General features: G+C 37.5%; 2 protein-coding genes across 3 annotated transcripts; one reads left to right on the top strand and one right to left on the bottom strand.

The window, feature by feature from the left end:
* Positions 1-452: 452 nt before the first annotated feature.
* lgals2b (lectin, galactoside-binding, soluble, 2b) lies at positions 453-4478 on the bottom strand. Its single transcript, XM_015057197.1, has 4 exons — positions 4371-4478; positions 2515-2588; positions 2170-2341; positions 453-1015 (listed from the first exon to the last, which is right to left on the bottom strand). The coding sequence occupies exons 1-4, from the start codon at positions 4428-4430 to the stop codon at positions 869-871; spliced, it is 453 nt and encodes a 150-aa protein (XP_014912683.1). The 5' UTR covers positions 4431-4478; the 3' UTR covers positions 453-868.
* Positions 4479-6359: 1881 nt separating this feature from the next.
* LOC106962649 (GTP-binding protein 1-like) lies at positions 6360-20808 on the top strand. 2 transcript variants are annotated; one of them, XM_015057194.1, is made up of 15 exons: positions 6360-6447; positions 6734-6906; positions 7185-7296; positions 9113-9293; positions 11648-11831; positions 12031-12195; positions 12320-12443; positions 13493-13607; positions 14037-14181; positions 15408-15590; positions 15778-15913; positions 15995-16173; positions 16294-16434; positions 17152-17202; positions 19156-20808. In XM_015057194.1, exons 2-15 carry the CDS (start codon positions 6736-6738, stop codon positions 19267-19269), a joined length of 2001 nt encoding a protein of 666 aa, XP_014912680.1. In that variant the 5' UTR covers positions 6360-6447; positions 6734-6735; the 3' UTR covers positions 19270-20808. The 2 variants fall into 2 exon arrangements, with proteins under 2 accessions (XP_014912680.1, XP_014912681.1); XM_015057195.1 differs by lacking the exon at positions 17152-17202.
* The last annotated feature ends 232 nt before the right edge of the window (positions 20809-21040 follow it).

The following is a 21040-nucleotide window of genomic DNA, read 5'->3' as shown; positions in this document are numbered from 1 at the left end:
AAAACACCATTACAAATCCTAATATTGAATTTGTTTGATGCAAATATGTTAGTCTTGTTTTGATTCTAATCAGAGGGTTACAACTTTTTCCTTTTCATGTCTCTAAATTGGTGAAAACTGTGTTAAGCAAAGTTCTTAGCTTGTAAATGAGGTTTCCTGTCCTCGCAGGGAATGTGGTTAAATCGTGCCACATTCCTCAGCTTCTCTACAGAGCTTTTTTTGAGTCCTGCTGCAAATTGTTTCTGACAGAGTGCTTCATCTAACACTTGTCCCTTCTTTCACATTACCAGGTGTCACACTTCACTGTGTATCTTTTCCCAAATTATGATTTTTTTCTAAAGATGACACAAAATGAAATGAAACTCGATTCTCAATTTTCTGCTATTTTTACTTTTTTTTTTTATGTCGACAGCTAACGTTGGTAGCTGTCTAATCAATATCAGCAGAGATTATGCTATTGAGCAGGGTTTTCATTACGCATTTCTTTCAGGGTTGCCAGCAAATTTATCTGCCTTTACATTGTAAATATGTCAGATATCCTGTGAACTTTGTGTACAATTGTGATTAGATAACCTGTAATAATGTTTTAATTATGAGTGTACATTAAAATTTTAAGTGAAGCAAAAAGAAAGTCAAACTTGTCCTTTTTTAGGTTTTATTGAAGAAACCAGGCGATTTACTGACGAGCCGTAAGGGGGAAAGCCGTGAAATAAGATATGATCTGGCGCCATCTGCAGACCTTTTCTCGTCATTGCAACACAGTTGTTTCTCAGCAAGCAATCGGAAGTACACCGGCCGGACTCAGCGACTCTGAAACGGATCATTTCTCCAACCGGCAGATCAGAAGATGTTGAGAGGAGTTCATCCTCTACTGGATCTTGATCCCCACGATCCTTGCGTCGCCAGTGACGTCGAAGAACTTGTACTTGACGTCTCCCAGACGGTTGGGGAAGTTCATCATGCTGCCGTCGGGAAGTTTGATGTAAAACTGCTCCATGTTGAAGTTGATGTAAAACTGCCAAACGAAAGAAAAGAAAAGAAGGGAAGCACATGCATTAGTTCTCGGTTAAAAATCAGCAGAAACACTAAAGAACGTGTGTTAAAGAATTATTATTGTCCAATAACAATACAGATTGTTAGTTTTATGGCCCCATATTCTCCTTTATGATTACCTACAGATCAGTGCACCAAACTAGACCGAACACCCACCTGTACAAATGTGCAATAATAATCATAATGACTGGAATAGTTTTGGGTCATTATACCAATAAAAAAAAAGAAATGATGAAAAAAAAAAGAATCAAAGTTCAGCTTCATTGTGTGGAAATACTGAATGTTTCTGTAATCGTGTTTAAAGACTCTATGTCTCATTTGTCTTAATCAATCATCTGTTATTCTATAAGTTATTATATTAAGGTCTATTGAAGCTGATGAAGCTGATACTTTATAAATTTTGTTCCATATACACGCAACAACTAGGAATCTGTTTTTGGATATGCACTGGAATTACAATTTTCACAAATCAGTTCACTAAATATTCAATAATGTAGAAACAATTAATGACCTTTATGTTCTGTTTAAATGTAAATGTTTGTTTTCTTAATTTAGCTTCATACAGTCTCTGAATTAACGTGATCTTTGTGTTCTGTTGATGACTAGAAATTTTACCTCCTACACTAAGGATTTTTTAATATCTTTACACTGCAAAAATACTAAATCTTATTTTTGGCCTCGTTTCTAGTGCAAATAATTGGTTATACTTGAAACAGGACAAAAATAACTTACAAGTAATTCGGCAAGATATAGGATCTTGTTTCAAGTCAATAATTATTTGAAATTGATGAAGAAACACCAGCTCCACTGGCAAATTATTTCACTCACAACATGGGAAATTGTCACGTTATAAGTGAAATTATCTGCCAGTGGAACTGATACTTTTTCATAAATATCAAGAAATTATTCACTTAGAACAAACTCCTACATCTTGCTAAAAAGTTACATGCAAGTTAGTTTTTTCTTGTTTCAAGTGTACTGATCTAGAAACTAGATCAAAAATACTTGGTTAAGATTTTGTTTTTGAAGTTTGTGTGTGTCTAAGTTTAATGTTTCACTTTGGAAAGGAAAACTTGCATTGCTGTATCTTTTGCAAAACTGATTCCACGAACACACCTTGCACTCCTCTCCACGCACAAAGGGGAAGTTCATGTCTCGTTCCTCTTCACCCCAGCTCCCCCCGGACTTGGAATTGCAGACGACGGTGTTCTGGTCTCCCGCGGCGTCGAAGCGGGGGTTGAAGTGCATCGCAATGTTCTCGGAATCATGGCCGATGTTGAGTGCAAAGCTGTGGCGGAAGCAGGACAAGGTAAGAAGAGGGCAAAGAAATGGGAAGAAGCACGACGCCATGAACTTGTATTCCACCGCGCTACTTCCTCTTGATGAAAATTTAACTGAAATCTACATTTCAAAGCAGTTAGACATTGTTGTGCTTTAGAATAAAAAGAAGCATATGCATACCTGGCGCAGTCATCGTTGGGTTTGACTCGGACTTTAAACTCCTGCCCTACCTTGAATGACATGTCCTGGACTTTCTGTTAAAAGATTTACGGTTGTGTGAATGTAGTTTACCAGGGCAAACACTGAATTCATACTTAACACAGATTAAAAAAAGAAAAACTAATTTAAAAAATTTAATATTTAATATTTAGGGGAAAGTGTAATTCTTCACACAAAAAACTTGCTTTGTAAGAGAAGTAGATGCATTCAGTTTTATGTCACCACCAGGTAAATGATGGTTGTGTGACATATCATTTTATGATGATAGTGATGATAGTTTGCATAGTATTTTGTGTGTGTGTGTGTGTGCGTGTGTGTGTGTGCATGTGGGTGAGTGTGTGTGCGTGTGTGTGTGTGTGAGATAGAGAGTCTCGTTAAATTCAGATCAGTAATGAGAAGCTTTTCTTATCTCGGGAGTTGATGATCAACCAGGATTAAAACAATGCACGGTTGTAAAAGAGAGTCAAAAGAGGAAGGTACTCTATTTATTCAAAGATGTGTGGACATCATGTTGATGTAGCAAAATCATAAAAGGACCCCCCCTACACACACACACACACACACACACACACACACACACACTCACCAAATCTTATAATCTGCAGTCGATGTTGCAGATATATCTATAAATTCATATATACTGCCGTGTGCAAGGACAGAAAATTTAAATTTTATTTATTTATTTAAAAGCAAATGAGCTGTTTCTTATTCCAGGCTTGTGCTTTGAGAAAGTCTCCCTGACTTTCCAGGGATTTTCCTTCAGTTCTGCGAAGTTGTTTATCTTGTCAATTAAGCTACAAATCACATTCACATTTGTGCTTCCTATCTATGTGCTGAGCGCATAGTTTAAACATGAACTTCAACATTCTGGCCCCCACTTATATCACCACACCCACAGTCGTCTCTCTTTATACAACCCCCAAACTCCCAGCCAGATAAGTTTGGTTTATCATTGACTTGACACAGAAGGTGCTGGAAAAATAGTCAGTGGACTGGATTTTATTGATCCATGTGAGGCGGTTAATTATTTAAATCTACAAGATTACACATCTTTCCCTCCCTGGACACATTTGAGGTTATGACGTGTAAAATGCAATGTGGTGCACTTTACCGACGATATAACCGAGTGTCCATATTATCGCCACTCGGTCCTCGTTAAATTGAATATATGATAAAAAATGAAAATTGAGTCTTCCTGTGCATTTTAGACAGGTCAAACATCTGAAAATGACTTAATGTTCCTCTTTCAAGAATTTCACCTGCATATTTAAAAAAAAGCTTATTCACCGTGAATTAAAGACTAAATTCATGTAAATCCACTTTTTAATATATTATAAAAACAATGTTTGAGTATACATAGTCAATTGAATAAATCTGTCATCTGGGAAAATGCTGTGGTCAGTGGTTGCGTTTACCGAATATTTTGCAGTTTTTTTTTTAACGGTGCATGAATAAATTTGTTCTCCGTCATTTTGCCAAATTACACACACCTGACCACAAAGAGAACATCGCAGAAGTAATTCAATCAATATTTTTTTTTGTGCCGACCTCTGATCAATTCAATTGGTGAAATTTGACCTGATTTCAAAACTTTACAGAGAAAAAGTTACATTTACTCGGCTTGACGATAACACGATTACCTGTTCAGCTTGTTAAATATGAATTAAACAAAATGAAACGCAATTAAATATAATTAAAAATTGGTGGGTAAAAATTGATTATGACAGAATGTTTTCGACCAGATTAGTCAAAATGACGGACAATGAAAAGGTCTTGATTTAGCTCTGGCCATGAATGAAGCTGTTCACACTACTCACCATCTTGGCGGTCTTCAGAGGCTTGTCCCTCGAGTGAGAAAGTTCTGCTTGCTGGTTCATGCTTTATGTCGTCCTCGTGACGTTGCGGGGGAAGGAAGGAGCCAATCGGATGTGGAGTAGTAGTTACATTTACTATTACTGTGCAAGTTCAAAGAGTATGAATGTTTTAGGCATGGCACGTGTAAGCTTTATGAGATGCATTGATTCGCCTTTTTCTCCCAGGGTTGCCAACTCTCAGCCTTCTGAAGTTAAACTTTTCTTTATATCTCACTCTCTCTGCCCAGATAAACTTCACTAAAAATAATCAAAGTCCCTGGACTTAAACGAGAACACCCCCTCACCCCCGACCCCCCGACCCCTTCTCTGCTACAGACTGCCGACCTGTCCAGGGTGACCCCGCCTCTCGCCCGGAACGTTAGCTGGAGATAGGCACCAGTAACCCTCCCAACCCCATTAAGGGACAAGGGTGTGTAGAAAATGGATGGATGGATGGACTTACCCCCCTTCCCCCTCACTTAAAAAAAACAAAACAAAACAAAAAAACAATAAAACATTTTACTTTGCTGAAAGAAAGCTATAGACGTACTGTTTGTAAGTGCCAAAATGCAATGTTTGCCTGTGTTTGCTGAAATCACTTTATAACAACAATTTTGCCATGGCATTGTTTTAAATGACTCTGAAATTACTCTCAGCAAATGATCATCAAAGAAGCAAGATGGCTTCAACGTTTGCTAATTGGAGATTATTATTTCCCATAAACAAACCAGGAGCTAAGAGCGCCAATATTATGTATATTTGTTACTGTGTTTGCGAATATTTTCTATTTTCATAATTTATTATTCTCATCTGATAAATTATGAAAATAATAAAATTATAAATTAATAAAAGTTAATTAATAAAATATTTGTGAAAGTTAATTATACCACGATGTGTATATCTATGAAGCAAAAATAATAATAATAAAAAAATAAAACAATACCTATAAGGTGAACTATAACTTGATAAGTAAGCTATAGAATAAAATAAAATGTGATTAGCCCATCATTTAGCTAACTTGTCAAGCTGTCAACTTAAAATCAATTTCTTATCGTGTTGATTTCGTTCATATTTAATAAAAAATATATGTCAGTGCAATAACCCTGATGACACAATGCTTTTTATGACTTGCACCATCTGCACCCCGGTCTCACTCCAAGCTTCACTCGGAAGTTGACATCCCTGATTGGCCTTAGAACAACTTCAGTAGCAGTAAAAGACAATAAAACGTAATATTTTATTGTTAGCGCTATGCTTTTGAATTGCACTGAAACGGATTCGTCCTTTAAAACTGGGCAATGACCATAATAATTTACATGATTTAATTTATTTAGTTATTGTGTATTGTCAGTATGGTACATCATTGTAACATATTGTACCATGTAGTACTGTCTACGTGTCATGGACTTGAGTTTTAGGGATATATAATTTTAGTTTCGAGGTGACGCCCACTCAAGTGGGCGCGGTTTGTGCCTCTTGATGCATTTATTGCATTCATTTGCTTCTAAATTTGCTAGATACTGAATGATTAATGTCCCCAAAACGAAACATTTTTTTCCCAGATATTTCCTGGTTTAGTTCTTTGTTTTTCTAAAGGAGTTGTTGTGACATTTTTAACGTAAAGCATGCTAACTTTATTTGAAGAATCTTCAATTTTGAATGAATTTGGAAGTTGCGTTTTTTGATAGTAATTTTAATATCAAGACCATATATTTAGTCTTTAATTAATTTCAAAATAATTAATGTAATATCTTCAAGTGAAATGGGATTGATGTTACAAGGCGTTTATTTGAAGATATAAGCACGTGTTCATATGTTTAACTTTTATTAAAGAAGTGTAAGAGTAAAGTGTAAGTGTAAAAGTTTCTTCTTTCCGTGTTCCTCGAATGCAACATAGGCTACTTGTTTTATGACGTAATGTGATATAGCCAATCCCTTACCTTTGCTTTCGTTGTGGGCGGGACAAGCGTTGTGAGCCCAGAAATCGAAGCCAAACAGAGTAAACAACAAAGTTAGCCGATCTGCTAGCTTTTATTTACTGGTATGTTTTGATCTCATTGCCACGTTAACGGCCTACTTTTGTAAATGCAAAATTAAAAATATAAGAGCACTGACATGGGAAGGTTTATGTTCGTTTGTTTGGATCAAATATAAAGTTGTTTTCTCACTTCCAAGTTCGGCTTTTGGATAGCGTTAGCTAGGTCTATATGATACTCAGCCTAACTTTTGTGTTTACATTTTGCTAACTTTTACTATTCATATCCTGTCAGGCATAGCTAAGGGTAAGATTATCTAATTCTGATTATCTTAACGCTGTTTGCTTTTAGATATGGCATCAGCGGCGACATGTCCAGGCTCAACACCACCAGAGTCCATAGTACCAGCTTGTATGTTCGCACCGGACCGGGGATGTGCTGATGATCCATCGTGTGAAGAAGACTTTGAGGACGGCGAAGGAACAAATGGGCAGTCTGTGGATTACCTAGACTTGAGCAAAAAGGTGGGCCCCGTTATAATCTTCGGGGGTAAACAATTAAAGAAGGTTATATCTTAAAAATAAATTGCAGAGCAGTGATATTAAATCTTCACAATGCAGATGTTCCAACAGAACATGAGTCGAAAGTGCGGACTTTCAAGACATCCGTTCATCTGTTCTAACATTAACTGTTGATATTGAATGAAGTCATTAGGGAACAAGGGAACTTTTGAACCTAAAGAATAAAATGTTTTATGTGGTTTGCTGATTAGATGTTTCTGTCGCTGTCTCTCATTTTTCAGCTGATTCTTGTGAGCCCAACAGGAGAACAGTACGATTCATTACTGCGGCAGCTAAGAGAGCGGATAGAAGAGGGATGTGGAGAGACCATCTATGTGGTCGGGATGGGCTCAGGTAGTACGGATGAATTTATGAAGTTTCTATTTAAGCAAATAAGAGCCACAGTTTCCTAGCAGATTTTACTATCTGTTAGAGCAGACACACAGCTGGTATCAGTCAATAAAAACGAAAACATTAGGCAGATTTTTCTGTTAGTTATTGTAATTTTTTTGTTCCTTTTCTTTCAACATTTTCTCTGTGGACTTTGGCTACATTTTAACCTATTTAATATCCAGCACATAGTTGGCTGACTAGGTGGCGTATTTAAACAGTTGACCAAATCCTTTTTTGAAAAGAGTTTAAAGTGAGCTTTGAACAACTCCCCATTAAGAAATTATAAAAAAAAGGTGAACACATGCAATGATTAGAGACCCGGAATCGAACCGAGGACAACCCTATTGCCTACACATGGTGTGTGTTCTCTACAGCAACCCATTTTTATCAAAATTTTAAAAGTGAACTGTAGTTAAAACTGTAGGTTTAATCATTTATAGACTAAAAGTGGTTTTCGATGTGTAGGTTGAAAAAAAAAAACAATCAGACTTTTTGGTATCTGACCTCCCAGTCACCAATCAGAGTCCATGAATGTAAAATTCTCTAATATCTAGTGATTGTAATTGGGGCGTCTCTACTACTTTTCTCAAATGTGAGCGTACAATGCAGCACGTGTTGTCAGGATTTACATAAATCAGCAAGTAAAAGTTATCTATATGCAAACATAGCAAAAGCCCCCCATTTGACAGTAACATGGTTCATCCGATCTGTTTGGTGTTTGGCTTTCACTCTAAAACTCCCTCTGTTCCACACACACACACACACACACACACACACACACACACACACACACACGAGAGCCTTTTGTTGGCAGCCAGACTTCTTTTTGCCCGTTACAGCAGCATGCCTGACCTATGTGGCATTCTGGTCGGGGGAGGGGGGGGCCTGTAGCGCGTATGTAAAAGGGTTTCATTTGTCAGTGCTTTGCAGAGCGACTGCCGCTCGTTCAGGAAAACACATGTGGTTGTCACGGCTCCTATTCTGCCCAGATTACCAGCTGACCTGAGTAAATGTCTTCATCTCTCAGGGTATCGCAGCTTTTCTTGTCTGCAATTGGACAGCAGTACGTCGCAGCTGCATAAAGCACGATGGACGTTGATCCGACTCTTTCTTGGAAAAATGTTCTATTGAAGTGAACGCACCTCTTTAGTATCTACACTTTCAAAAACACACAATTTCACCAAGTGTTTTTAGTCGAGTTTATTGTGCAAATAAAGTAGTACACTTGAAGTAAGACAAAACTAATTTACAAGTAGCTTTACCGTTAGATTTAGGAGTTTGGTTTAAGCAAACAATTTCTTGATATTGATAAAATTGTACTAGTTGCTCTGAAAGATTATTTCACTTATAACAAGACTTTTTTCCCCTTGTACTTTTCCATAAATATTAAAGAATTATTGACTTACAACAAGCTCCTGTCATTCTGAAGAGTTACTTCTAAGTTATTTTTGACTTGTTTAAAGTGTACTGAGATATTTGCACAAAAAAGTAGAACAAAAATACTTGGTAAAATTTTGTTTTTGCAGCGTTAAACAAAATGGTTGGTTTTCTTTCTTTCTTTGTTTGAAGGTAATACGCTATAATTAAGTCGTTTCAGGGGATGGTTTAGGGTCACGGTAATTGAAGTTTTCAAATTTCTATATTGACATCCCCATAAATATTTTGTTCCACCATTTTATACGTTTTAAGTCTTTCAGTTGAGCTCTGCCCTCTCACAGGACTGTCACTGCTTCAGTCCCGCTGTCCAGTAAGCGCCGTCTCGTCGTTTTCTGTGCAGATGGAGGCGATTACGGTCTGGATGAGAAGGACATGGAGGCGTCGGTGGCCACGGTGCGGTCGCTGTGCGAGCAGATCGAGGCTGACCTGATCCTGCTGAGGGAGAGGATGGAAAGCGGCGGGAAGATTCGGGACTACCTCATCCGCCGGCGAGTCGGGGAGCAGGATTTCCTGGAAGTGAGGTATGAATTATTCTGGATTCCAGGAACAGGCCTAGTAATATAAATTGGTGATGAGGTCGAGGAAGATTCGTCCAGACATTGTAAAGTTTGTTCTGAATGTGTTACTTTTTTCCATCTGCTACTGCAGACGAAAACCTTTTGTGAAATATTCATGACTTTGACACAGTTTCCTCCTGGACCGGAGCCTTTTTGTGTTCAGTTCGGATGTTCTCTTTGTGCTTTTGAGAGTTTTTGATGGGTTTCAGTTTGTCTGTGGCATTTAAACCATGTGAAGGAGAGTGCTGGGGCATCTGTGGCAGTCTCTCAGTGGAAGTTAACCTCTTACCTCCATGATGGTTGGGATGGGTGGAGTCATTTCATCTCAAAAGCAAAATGTTGTTCAACTCAAACTAATGAGCTGCTATGACGACCTTCATTCAACCAGATACGAGTCAGTTAGGTTGTTACTGCTTTATATTTTTGAGCCACATAAAAGAAAATGATACATATTAAAAAAAGGAACAAAGAAAATATACACCCACTTATACACAAATAAATACAGTAATATATTTTATTAAGGCGTAAAGAAGAATGTATTTAACTTGAAAAGGAGTGGAAAGAAGACAAACTTAGTCACTCCCACATTGATATTTGGGTTGAAAAACTCACCACGACATAAAGGTTTCACATCGGTCTTTACCAATCGTTATTGATTAGTTATTTTTGTTTTTAAATATCTAAAATGTCACCAAACTGGTTACGTTACCTATCCTGTTTTACCCACAGCTTCCTCTTAACCTGTTCTCCATTTCCTTCCTTTGTTCTACACCGTTCTTTTTTTTTTTTTTAAAGCAGCAAAACCTGAAACCACTGCTGCACGAGTTACCTGATGGGTTGTTGCTAGGTAACCAACCTGTCAGGTTGCCACCAGCCTTGCTTAGCTCAAGGTTGAGCGGCTAAAGTCTTTCCTCTGCCTACATCCCCCAGAATTCTGTGCGGTTCTGAATCAGAATTCAGTGAATTGATTGAACATTTGATCACATGTACTATTTATTGATATTGATCTTGTCTTTATTGTGATATATATTGTTATTAATTTATTGTCCAGCCTTAATTCACATTGTTGTGATTGTAATGACAGGAATACTATGTCATTTTGCACTGACTACTGACCTGATGGAATACTCTACTAGATTTATTTTCAGTTCTGTTTTGTCTCTTTCCTATTTAGGAAAGAGACTAATAACTCTTCCCTTAGATTGGCTGATATTTGAACATTGAGAAATATAATAACTTTATATATTTTTTTACTTTTTATCTGATTATAGTGTGAGCACATTTCCACTGCAGTTATACCAGTACATAAAACCCCTAATGCTAAATACGGTGGCACTAACAGATGAGGTTATTACAGCACAAAGCCTGTTAGTAATGTATGTCAGCCTGGTGTACCTGGCTGCCAGCTGCTCGCTCTTGTTTCATTTTGATTTTTATTTCTTTCTTTTCTTGTTTTCATTCTTGTGCCCGAAAGGGAAAATATATTGTTATTCAAGAAATTCATTCAATTTAGCCCTTAGATGCTGTGTTAAAAGGGATGGTGATGTGTGTTCATTCACATCCACTCACTGTTACAATGTCTTTGAAAAAAAATAGAATAAAGTCAGTTCAAGTTTATTTGTATAGCACATTTCAGCAACAACACAGTTCAAAGTGCTTTTCACCAATTATGAAATCAGCAGTAAACGTTACACTCTGTTATATGCCGTCATCAAAATCTTTAAGCTAATGTACATCAAATATGTTGATCAAATTTCCAGACATTTGAAGACACTGTTGCAGTAATCAATTCGACTAAAGATGTATGAGTTTCTCTAGATTTTGCTGAGACACTAGTCCTCTAATCACCAGATGATTGAAGGCCGACTTTCTAACCATCTTTGTGTGTCTCCTAAGGTTCAGGTCTAAGTCCATCACTCCCCTCAGATTTCGGGTCTGGTCACTAGTTTCTAGCTGTTCAGAGTCACCTGGTGACATTGTAATGTAGAGCTGTATATCATCTGTGAGTTATGGTAACTAATCTTATTTCTTATTGTTATAACCTGAGCTAATGGGAGCTTGTAGATATTAAATTAGGAGGGGCCCAAGGATTGAACCTTGTGGTACCCCACATGTGATTAATGCCTGTTCCTGTGAAAAGTTACCTGTTCTTTAGATAAGCTGGGAACCAATTGAGTACTGGACCAATAAATAAGTTAAGACTTCACATTTAGAGAGTTTTTAAATGATCAAATATGTATACAATATCCCAGTAGACATTATCCAGAGCAGAAATTTTAATTACCTACCCTTGACTTTCTGTCATCATGTCTCTATAGAGTTGCAGTTGTTGGCAATGTGGATGCTGGGAAGAGCACCCTGCTCGGTGTGCTGACCCATGGCGAGCTGGACAACGGCCGAGGCTTCGCCCGCCAGAAGCTCTTCAGACACAAGCACGAAATGGAGAGCGGCAGGACCAGCAGCGTGGGCAACGACATCCTGGGCTTCGACCAGGAGGGTCAGGTGAGCCGTGGGAGGACAGGCCTGATGTTTGGGTCATTGGCATACTTTGGTTTTCATTATTTAGCAAAAAAAGAAGAAAAAAAAAATATATATATATATTAAGAGCACCTTTGTTCCAACATATCCAATGTAAAGAAATTGATTTTAAAAAAACTAAAAAGTTAATGTTTGTATCTTCTGTGTCCCTCTGTTACTTTAGGTGGTCAACAAGCCAGACAGCCACGGCGGAGGCTTGGACTGGACTAAGATCTGTGAGAAATCCTCAAAGGTCATCACCTTTATTGACCTGGCTGGCCATGAGAAGTATCTGAAAACCACCGTGTTTGGGATGACAGGCCACCTGCCAGACTTCTGCATGCTTATGGTGACTCTTGTGTTTCTGTTTTTTAATCATTTTTTTAGCTTTTGCTATTGTTTGAAAGAAAGTGACAGTGCATCTTACCTCATTTTTTTTATTGTTGTTGTTGTGGTTTCACATTTTTTCACAGGTGGGCAGCAACGCCGGCATAGTTGGCATGACGAAGGAGCATCTCGGCCTGGCGTTGGCCCTGAATGTGCCGGTGTTTGTAGTTGTTACAAAGATAGATATGTGTCCAGCTAACATCTTGCAAGGTAAGGAGACGCTGCAGGATGCATACATGATAAAGCCAGAGATGCAAGTTCCATTTTATGCACTTTTTGGTTAGATTCAGTGTTAACAAAATGTCATTGTTATTGGTAAACGTCCATCAGGTTATCCATCGCCTTGCTTCCATTAATACTTACGATTTAAAAGCTTTGTGTTCTTTGGAATCACTGACATCACTGCTCAAGTCTAATGTAATTTGAAAAAAGAAATAACCTGTAATTCCACAATATTAATCGTTTTTGCCTTCAGTCCAGTTAAGAGGCTCATTTAGAGTCGCAACTGTTACATAGCCTTTTGATCGAAGGCAGCTTTTAATTTTTGATGAAATATCTACTAAAATAAATGTGTTATTATTAAAGAACTAACATTTTTATTTCTTTTTTGAGATTTTCAAATAAACAAAAACACAAAACCTTGTGAAAAAGAGGATAAATACATTTTCTGCTATAGGATGTTGATATTTGTGGAAAATTATATTTAAAAAAAAGCACATTTTCAAGCTAATGACAAAAAAATAGATAAAATATATGTCAACGCTACTTTTGGAGTCAATGTTGTGGAATTTCAATGAAGTTATTCCATTAACAATGGATAAAAATATAAATTTGTTAAAATTAAAGCTGTATTTAGACATATCAGCTTGAGCCTTTGTGGAAGTTGCAAAGAGCCACTTGTGGTCCCGGAGCCACAGGTTGCAGATCCCTGATCTATATCTACGTTTTAAATTCTTCTCGGCTTTTAAATGATTTCATAGTTTCATAATTAATTGTAATCAGCAGGTACAAAACTTACTCTAGAAGTAAACCAGTTAAACCAGCAAAACCAGGGGAGGTTTCAACGTAACACAAAAGAGGTTTGTGTGAGAAAATTATGGAACAGAAGCATCAGAAATCTGAACTGTCACAGTGGATAACATGTTGGCATCATTAAACCGCTTCCTGCTTCCTGGTCCTGAAGTCTGTTATTTTTGGTCTGTGATGTTTGCACACTTTGTAAAAACACTTGTTTTTAATTTTCTTTTTTGTTGCGACAGAAACACTAAAATTACTACAAAGATTATTAAAGTCCCCAGGCTGCAGGAAAATACCGGTTCTGGTCCAGAACAAGGATGACGTCGTCGTCACCGCCTCCAACTTTAGTTCAGAGAGGTAAGCTTCCAGAGGAGTAATGATGATTACCCATCATTATTTGTTGTTTTTGTTTATGTATTTTTGATTTTTAAAATGTCTTCCAGTTCAAAAGTCAAATGTTTGTTAGAAATTAAACTTTATTGAACGTTGAGAAGGACGTTCTCAACGTTAATGATAATACATTATTATTGTATTATCATTATATTACTTAAAAACGGTCTCAAACCAACAATTTCATCGTTTATTGTAATAACTTCTGGGATGATTTATCGTCCAGAAAAACTTATGGTGACTGATCTACATGCGTGGTTGACGATCCTCACCCCACCGTTGCTAACTGAGCAACTTTGTCATTAAACTGGGTGACTTTTCAGACAAAACAAATTGGAATCAGTAGGTCAGACTTTTTAAATATACTCACCACTGAGCTTCTCTCATCTTTTTAAGGATGTGTCCCATTTTCCAAATCTCCAACGTGACGGGGGAAAACATGGACCTGCTGAAGATGTTCCTGAACCTGCTCTCCCCGAGGACCACTTTCAACAACGACGAGCCCGCAGAGTTCCAAATTGACGACACGTACTCTGTACCGGTAAGGAATTCGCTGCCCGCTCGGCTGCACACTCGGCTGCCCGCTGTGAGAGGTCTTTAAAAGTTCGAAAAGTGATTTACAGCGAGGGGCCAGAGAGAGGTCCAAACATTAAAGCTGAATCAATTTAGAAACTCTGTTTTGACACTTTGTTGCCACAGGTGATTGCTGATGTCAGTTCTGATGTATGCCACCCACAGTGTCATGTAGAAAACAAATAAAACTCTGAATTGCATGAATGCACTCTGTGTGTGTGTTTGTGCACAGGGTATTTTGTCTCCCTCTCTTTTTTTTTAAACCATCTAAGCAGAATTTAAAAGCAGTAACATTCTGCTTGGGTGGGCACTCATAGCTAAAATAAAAATTATAGTGTTACATGCTTTTAGAGAAAAAAATCTATGAAGAAAGTGAAGCGTCCTCATGAACCTTATATTAATGTCCTTGTTAATAATAAAGGCTGATGTTTTTTTTGTAGAATCAATGCTTTCCAATAAGTATGAAACAATGTTTTAGTTTTAGTGAAAGTAAGACTCCACCATTTTTTTTTTTTCAGAAATGGATTAAGGCATCGATGAATCAACAAGGATCCAAGTTTTGCTCGTATACATACTGTGCTTATTAAGTTTGTGTATTTTTAAGTTGTTGCCAATGGCAACCGTGACTTGAAGACGCTACTTTGTCGTGTTTTCACCTACAGATAAAGCAAAAAGTTTATATTCACTAAATAAAAGACTCACCTTTTCTCTCGCTGTCTGAAGTGAAATCAGATGAAATCTTGCTTTAGGTTAGTTAGAATTACCAAAATTATTTATATTTGCCTAATATCTAAATAATGAGAAAATATGTCAGATTTATTAATTACTGTCTTGAAAATTAGAAACTTCCATACATCTCCTCAGTATCTGGTAGCATTGCCTTTGGTTTGGACGTTAAAAAGTATCATGTCTTAATTGTTGTATGTAAACTTCTATTTTCAACCGTATAAAATAAAAGTTTCATAAATCTTTAGCTATTTGAGCAAATCTCTCTTCAGTCCTACTCAGGTTTGATGGCCCTAGATTTTGAGGTTTATGAATGAAAAATTGCTGAGACTTTATTTAAAAAAGTGCTAAATACTCCCTTTAGTTTAGCACCGACGAAGCTATGAAGCACTTGGCCAATCACAGTGTTCTGGCAGTGACGAGGCCTAGTTCGGCTCCTGATCTCATGTCGATCTTCTTCTTTGGCAGGGTGTGGGTACGGTGGTTTCTGGTACGACGCTGCGCGGATTGATACGACTCAATGACACGTTACTCTTAGGCCCAGATCCGCTCGGTACCTTCATCCCCATCGCAGTGAAGTCCATCCACCGCAAAAGGATGCCCGTCAGGGAGGTCCACGGTGGACAGACTGCATCCTTCGCTCTGAAGAAGGTCAGCAGGGAAACATTTAGACCTTTATCGAGGGGAGTGTATGAAATGTCACCTCTGAAAAAGTCATTTTGTAACGACTTAAGCTAGGTTTTAGATTTTTTTGTAGTTGTTCTGCACCAAAAATCACCTTTTCGTTTTATCTTTAGTGATATTTGGTTTTGTTTCCACCCTCCATTCATGTCTTCAGATTAAGAGGTCGTCAATCAGGAAAGGAATGGTGATGGTCTCTCCAAAGCTAATGCCTCAGGCTACCTGGGAGTTTGAGGCTGAGATCTTGGTGCTTCACCATCCAACCACAATATCTCCAAGGTACCAGGCCATGGGTGAGTTGAAGCAGTATGGACACAAGCCTTTTCTCTTGCATAAAACCTGCTTGTCCAAGTTATTGACTTTACATCTCGTAGTCCACTGTGGCAGCATCAGACAGACCGCCACGATCCTGACCATGAATAAAGACTGCCTAAGGACAGGGGACAAGGCTTCAGTCCATTTTCGCTTCATTAAGACACCCGAGTATCTGCACTGTGATCAGAAGCTCGTGTTCAGGGAAGGTCGCACCAAAGCCGTTGGCACCATCACCAAGGTAATGGGCCTCGTGGCTGTCCATTTGTTTCAGTTTACACCAGTAAACAAAGTAGTCCCTGATTGTTAATAATAGCTACGCATTTAGCAAATAGAACTAACTAACCAGCCATGTTCCCAGCTCCTCCAGTCGGTGAGCACACAAGCTGCCAAAGCCCAGCAGGCCAAGTGTCAGGTCAGTAGGAAGTCTTCCAGAGAGGGAACGACAGGGAGTGAAGACGCGGGGTCAACAGCACGACCGCTAAGTCCAACTCTGGCATCGGTGAGTCATCAGTGCCCGGCTTCAGCTGGGTGTTTTTATAGAAGGACACGAGCCGGACAGTCTCACACTACTTCACTTGCAAACATTTCTCAATAAGAAAGTTGGTGAAGCATGTTTTTTTTTTTTTTTGTCATTCCGGTGTTAAAGAAAAATCTTCAAATTAAAAGTACACTGATTTTCAACAAGTGATTTGGAGTTATGTTCCACAGAAAATTTACCGAATGTGAGAGTCTGTGATTACTGAACCGCCAAAAGACGGGGGTCCACTGAATCCTGAAAACAGTCGTCCTTTTTTGTCAGTGACCACTTCCACTCAGAAGAGTATTGCTGTTCTTGTCACAGTTTATTTGCCTTGAACTTTGTGTTTCAAGAAACATAAATTGACTGTTGATGGCTTTTCAAAATTGCATTTGAAGCCTTTTTTTGTGTGTGTTTTGACCTTTTCAAATCTTTCCTGCTAATTTGTTGTGCTTTTCTGTTTCTTCTACACTTCCCTCCCTCCCATCCTTCTTGGTTGGCATACATGTTTTGTTTTGACCTCCATTGGCCGTCATTGTACTCTACATCTGTCTTTACTTACACATACCCTCCCTTATCATTAACTGTGATTTCATTTCAATTTTTTTCCTCCCGTCATTTCTGCCACTCATTTTCTGTGCTTTAACTGCATCGTTGTCCTGCTCTTCTCACTCTCGCTGTCTTAACATGCTGCATTAGACAGTGGCAGAGGAAGATGCTCTATGTAAAGACGACAACAAAGAAAACAAGGTAAAGACGAGGGCGGGCTCTGAAAGCAGTGACTTAAAGTGGTACACACAAAAAGTGAACAAATCAACAAAAACTGAAAGACAATACAGCATCAGGCAGTTCTCAAAAACATTGAGAGAACACAAAGATGAAGGCAGAATAACATTATTATATAACCCCCCCCGCCCCCAATAAACTAACTGTTCAATAAAAATGTTGAAGAATAGTGACTGTTTTTTTTTTTAAATCATTTTTGTTTCAATAAAAAAACCATGAAAACAAGTCATTTGTGATAAACACACCTTTTTTAAATGATAAATTAGACTTGCACAGAAGTCTCCAATTAAACTTTAACCTCCATTTGGGAGCCGAAAGAGGCAGAGCACACATTTCTACATTACGACACTAAGGTTTTAATTTATTCTATTAAAGCTGCAGTATGTAGCATTTATCTAATGTTACATACAAATATGTAAAAAAAAAGAAAAGTTTTTTACATATTTGTCAAAACTATAACATGAGAGATAATCTGTGGAAAAAATCAAGCTCTGCCTTCTCACTATGCAAGTCTAATTTATCAATTATATATATATATATATATATATATATATATATATATGGACTTGCAAATTAATAACAGTAGCAAAATTTAATTGGTTCTTACACTATTTGTACATAGCTATAAAATGTTTCTAATATTGGATTTTTGTCTATGTTATCTTTCCTTTTGAAAAGTAAAATCAGATATTTAAGCTGAGCTTTAATTAAGATGATATTTGCCTTTTTTTTTTTTTTTAATAGCTACCATTAGCCACCTGAGCATGCCTAGTGGATTCCCCAAAGGAGCACATCTGTGAGCAACAAGGCATCTGTGTCTATGTTAATGGTAAAAGTGTGACACGACTAGACAGTACACCTTTTGTGTCAATCAAATTGCCAACAGAACCCAGAGGACCGCCATCCTGTCTCTGCGTAGCTGGATTATTAGTGAGCCTTCAGACAGCAGTAGCTTAGTGAGTAATAAGTTTTGACTGACAACGGGTCCCCCGAGCGAGACGCTTCGTCTTTATCCGTACCAAGGAATCTTCCTCTTTAAGACACTGTGTCAGTTTCTTATATATTATACATATCAGCTAGCATATAGCAACTGGCTGCTACACCTCACACACAGCATCTGAGGCTAACAAATTCTTTTTCATAGGCAGATTCCTCTCTTGAGAAGTGGAGAAATGCCACAGACTGCACACACTCGTGCTGTCTTTTTCATGTTGCGTTCACAACCCACGCACACTAACAGTTGCAGAGAAACTTGATGTCAGAAAGCTTGGTCAATCTTGACTCCAGCTGATGTAGAGGAAGCATGTCTTTCAGGAACAAGGTTAATAACTTTGCGTAGTCATAAAACAGAGAACTTAAAACATAATTTTAAACAGATAAATAATTCTTCCTAAAGTAATGTATTGATTATTACACTTACAATTATGCAATGACATTTATTTATTGCTATTTTGACATTTACATCTAGATAGACTAAACACCATTGCAGCTTATTAAACAGAACATCCTATTTTTTTTAAATAATTTTATGTAGTTGTCTAAAAAAATTGTGTTTTTGATTTTAAGTAGATTCTAATTTAAGCTGACATCTCTACTTTAAAATATGCAGCACTCAATACTTATTTTTGGTATGAAAATGAATCCCAACTCCAACTGCAAACGTTAGCACGAGCAGAACGGACATCAACCGACGTTAGCAGGTTTAACGTAGAAACTTCCTGGACTTCAAACACCCTGAATCAATCTAATCCCATACGTTTTTCTTGCTGTCATAATTTTCTCTTAACCTTTGTTTTGTTTTCTTTTTTTTTTTTGAGATGTGGTCACAACTGCCCAGAATTGCATTCTCCCATTAACACCAACCAGATTCACCTGATTTCTCCTAACATCCAGCGTGGTGTTGATGTCTGTCTGCAGCTGAAATCGGGAGGCGGAGGCCGTCGGCGAGGGGGTCAGAGACATCGAGGGAAAGGTCAAAATACTGCAGCCATGTCTTCAGCGATGCCCACAGGAGCAGCAGGCTTATCCTGAAAGGCTGAAGCTTTCCTGCCTCATCATCCGGTTCTCTTAAAAACATTGGCTCCCCATCTGTTGTTTCTACAATAGAAGGTGTAATTCTCGACAGGCTGTGAAAGGTGGTGTCAAGTTAAAAACATGTTTGCATTTGTGCATTGCAACATTCTCCATATTTGTAATTTGTCAAAACTTCCACCAGAGGCATCTTCTTTTTTCTGTTTTTCTTTTTTTTTTTTTTTTGCCCAGCCTCCAGTCTGCAAAACTTTTCTTTTCTATTACTGTAAGCTGCCCTCATCGTTCCTTTTGGATGGAACAAAGGTAGCATCGAACAAGTCAATTTGGGCAGACACAACATTTTCGGTTGTTTGGAAGTCATTTTTGGTTTTGCCGTTGCCTTAACGGCGTGTGGATGGTTGGCCATAGATCTCTGACTCAATAAATGGAGTTCCTTTATTAGTTCACCCTATCAATGATGTTAGCTGGTTTTAAAAAATCCCTGCTTAAGATGTTCTTGGTGTGAGAAAATGGTGTTGATTTTTGGCAGTGTTTTGGGAATTGAAAAGAAGATGCCTGAAAATTGTAGCTTCTGTTGCATTTTTAATCACATGACACGTTTGTAAATGAAGAAATTTCTCTCCATTAAAAAAATCAATCTTGCTGAGGTTTGATCCTCTAATAGAAAAACCAATTTATCTCATTTCCTCAGTTTCTTTTGCAGTCTAATACGTTTAGTCTTTACAATTCAATTTTGTTTCAGTTAACATTAAAGAAATGTTAACTAGATTCAAACTGTTAGTTTTTGTTTTCCTGTAGTCTTTTATTTGATTATATTCCTTAAGATGTTTTTGCCACTAGTGGCCTCTATTGAACAGTAAATAGACAGGAAGCTGGGTGGTTAGAGAAGGGGAAGACCAGAAATCGAACCCAGGATAACCATGTTGAGAACTGCAGCCATCCAGCTGTTATTGATCTATGATGATAACTCGTAGGTCCAGAAGTCTCACTGTAACGACTCAACAACGCACATCAGATGCCAAGAAAGAACCTATTTAAGTCACCAAGTCGTAGCTGCTCTTTTTTATTTTGGAGTCTACACAAATGAGCAAGAAGCAGCCATTTTCTGACTTCAGAAAGAGGATTTGTTAAATGGTGACATACAAGATTAAATGTTTCTCTTCAGTAATAAGATTTTGGTTTTATTGTTCATATTTTCCTTTGCAGATTTTAAATCATAGACAAACCCTATTTGTTTTAGTTTTTTTTTTTTTGCTTAGAAACCATAAAGACTCTCTAGTTAAGTTAATTTTAGTGTCTTTGTGTCTACACATTTTGCCATTTTCTCCACATTGTTTCAAAAACAGTAAATGTTGTGCAACCAGAAGATTTTACATGCTACCCATATTTGATGGTGGACTGCATGAAATGAGTTTTCAAATCTTTTTGTCTATTTATATACAAATATGGTGGTTGTGTAAAAGGAAAAAAAAGCAGTTTAATTTAAGTGGTGCCATTTTTATGTAAACCCTTTTAAATAAATTTGCTATAGAAAACTGACTGTTTCATACTGTTAAATCAGTTATGTGATTTAATCTTTGAACAGTAAATCTAAACTATATTCATATTCCTAGTGGTTAAAAAAATAATTTCTATATTTTCATCAAGAAAATGAAGAACTAAAAAGCCTATTACACTGATGTACTTTTTAAAAATATATTTGCTGAGTTTTTATTGTTAATATTCTTACTTATGATCTTAAACAATATAACTGATTGCTTTTAAAACACCT

The sequence above is a fragment of the Poecilia latipinna genome, unplaced genomic scaffold, assembly GCF_001443285.1.
Source record: "Poecilia latipinna isolate Pla-1442-1.1 unplaced genomic scaffold, P_latipinna-1.0 Scaffold1443, whole genome shotgun sequence".
Lineage (NCBI taxonomy): Eukaryota > Metazoa > Chordata > Actinopteri > Cyprinodontiformes > Poeciliidae > Poecilia > Poecilia latipinna.
The sequence above is the reverse complement of the archived record's forward strand: the minus strand, read 5'-3'. Positions and strand labels throughout refer to the sequence as shown.

Bases quoted from the DNA above. Each gene is read 5' to 3' on its own strand.
- lgals2b (XM_015057197.1), bottom strand. From the start codon at position 4,430: ATGAACCAGCAAGCAGAACTTTCTCACTCGAGGGACAAGCCTCTGAAG. The intron at 2,589-4,370 runs GTGAGTAGTGTG...ATCTTTTAACAG, and splicing joins CTCTGAAGACCGCCAAGATG to AAAGTCCAGGACATGTCATT. The intron at 2,342-2,514 runs GTATGCATATGC...CTTCCGCCACAG, and splicing joins CCCAACGATGACTGCGCCAG to CTTTGCACTCAACATCGGCC.
- LOC106962649 (XM_015057194.1), top strand. From the start codon at position 6,736: ATGGCATCAGCGGCGACATGTCCAGGCTCAACACCACCAGAGTCCATA. The intron at 11,832-12,030 runs GTGAGCCGTGGG...CTGTTACTTTAG, and splicing joins GCTTCGACCAGGAGGGTCAG to GTGGTCAACAAGCCAGACAG. The intron at 16,174-16,293 runs GTAATGGGCCTC...CCATGTTCCCAG, and splicing joins CCGTTGGCACCATCACCAAG to CTCCTCCAGTCGGTGAGCAC.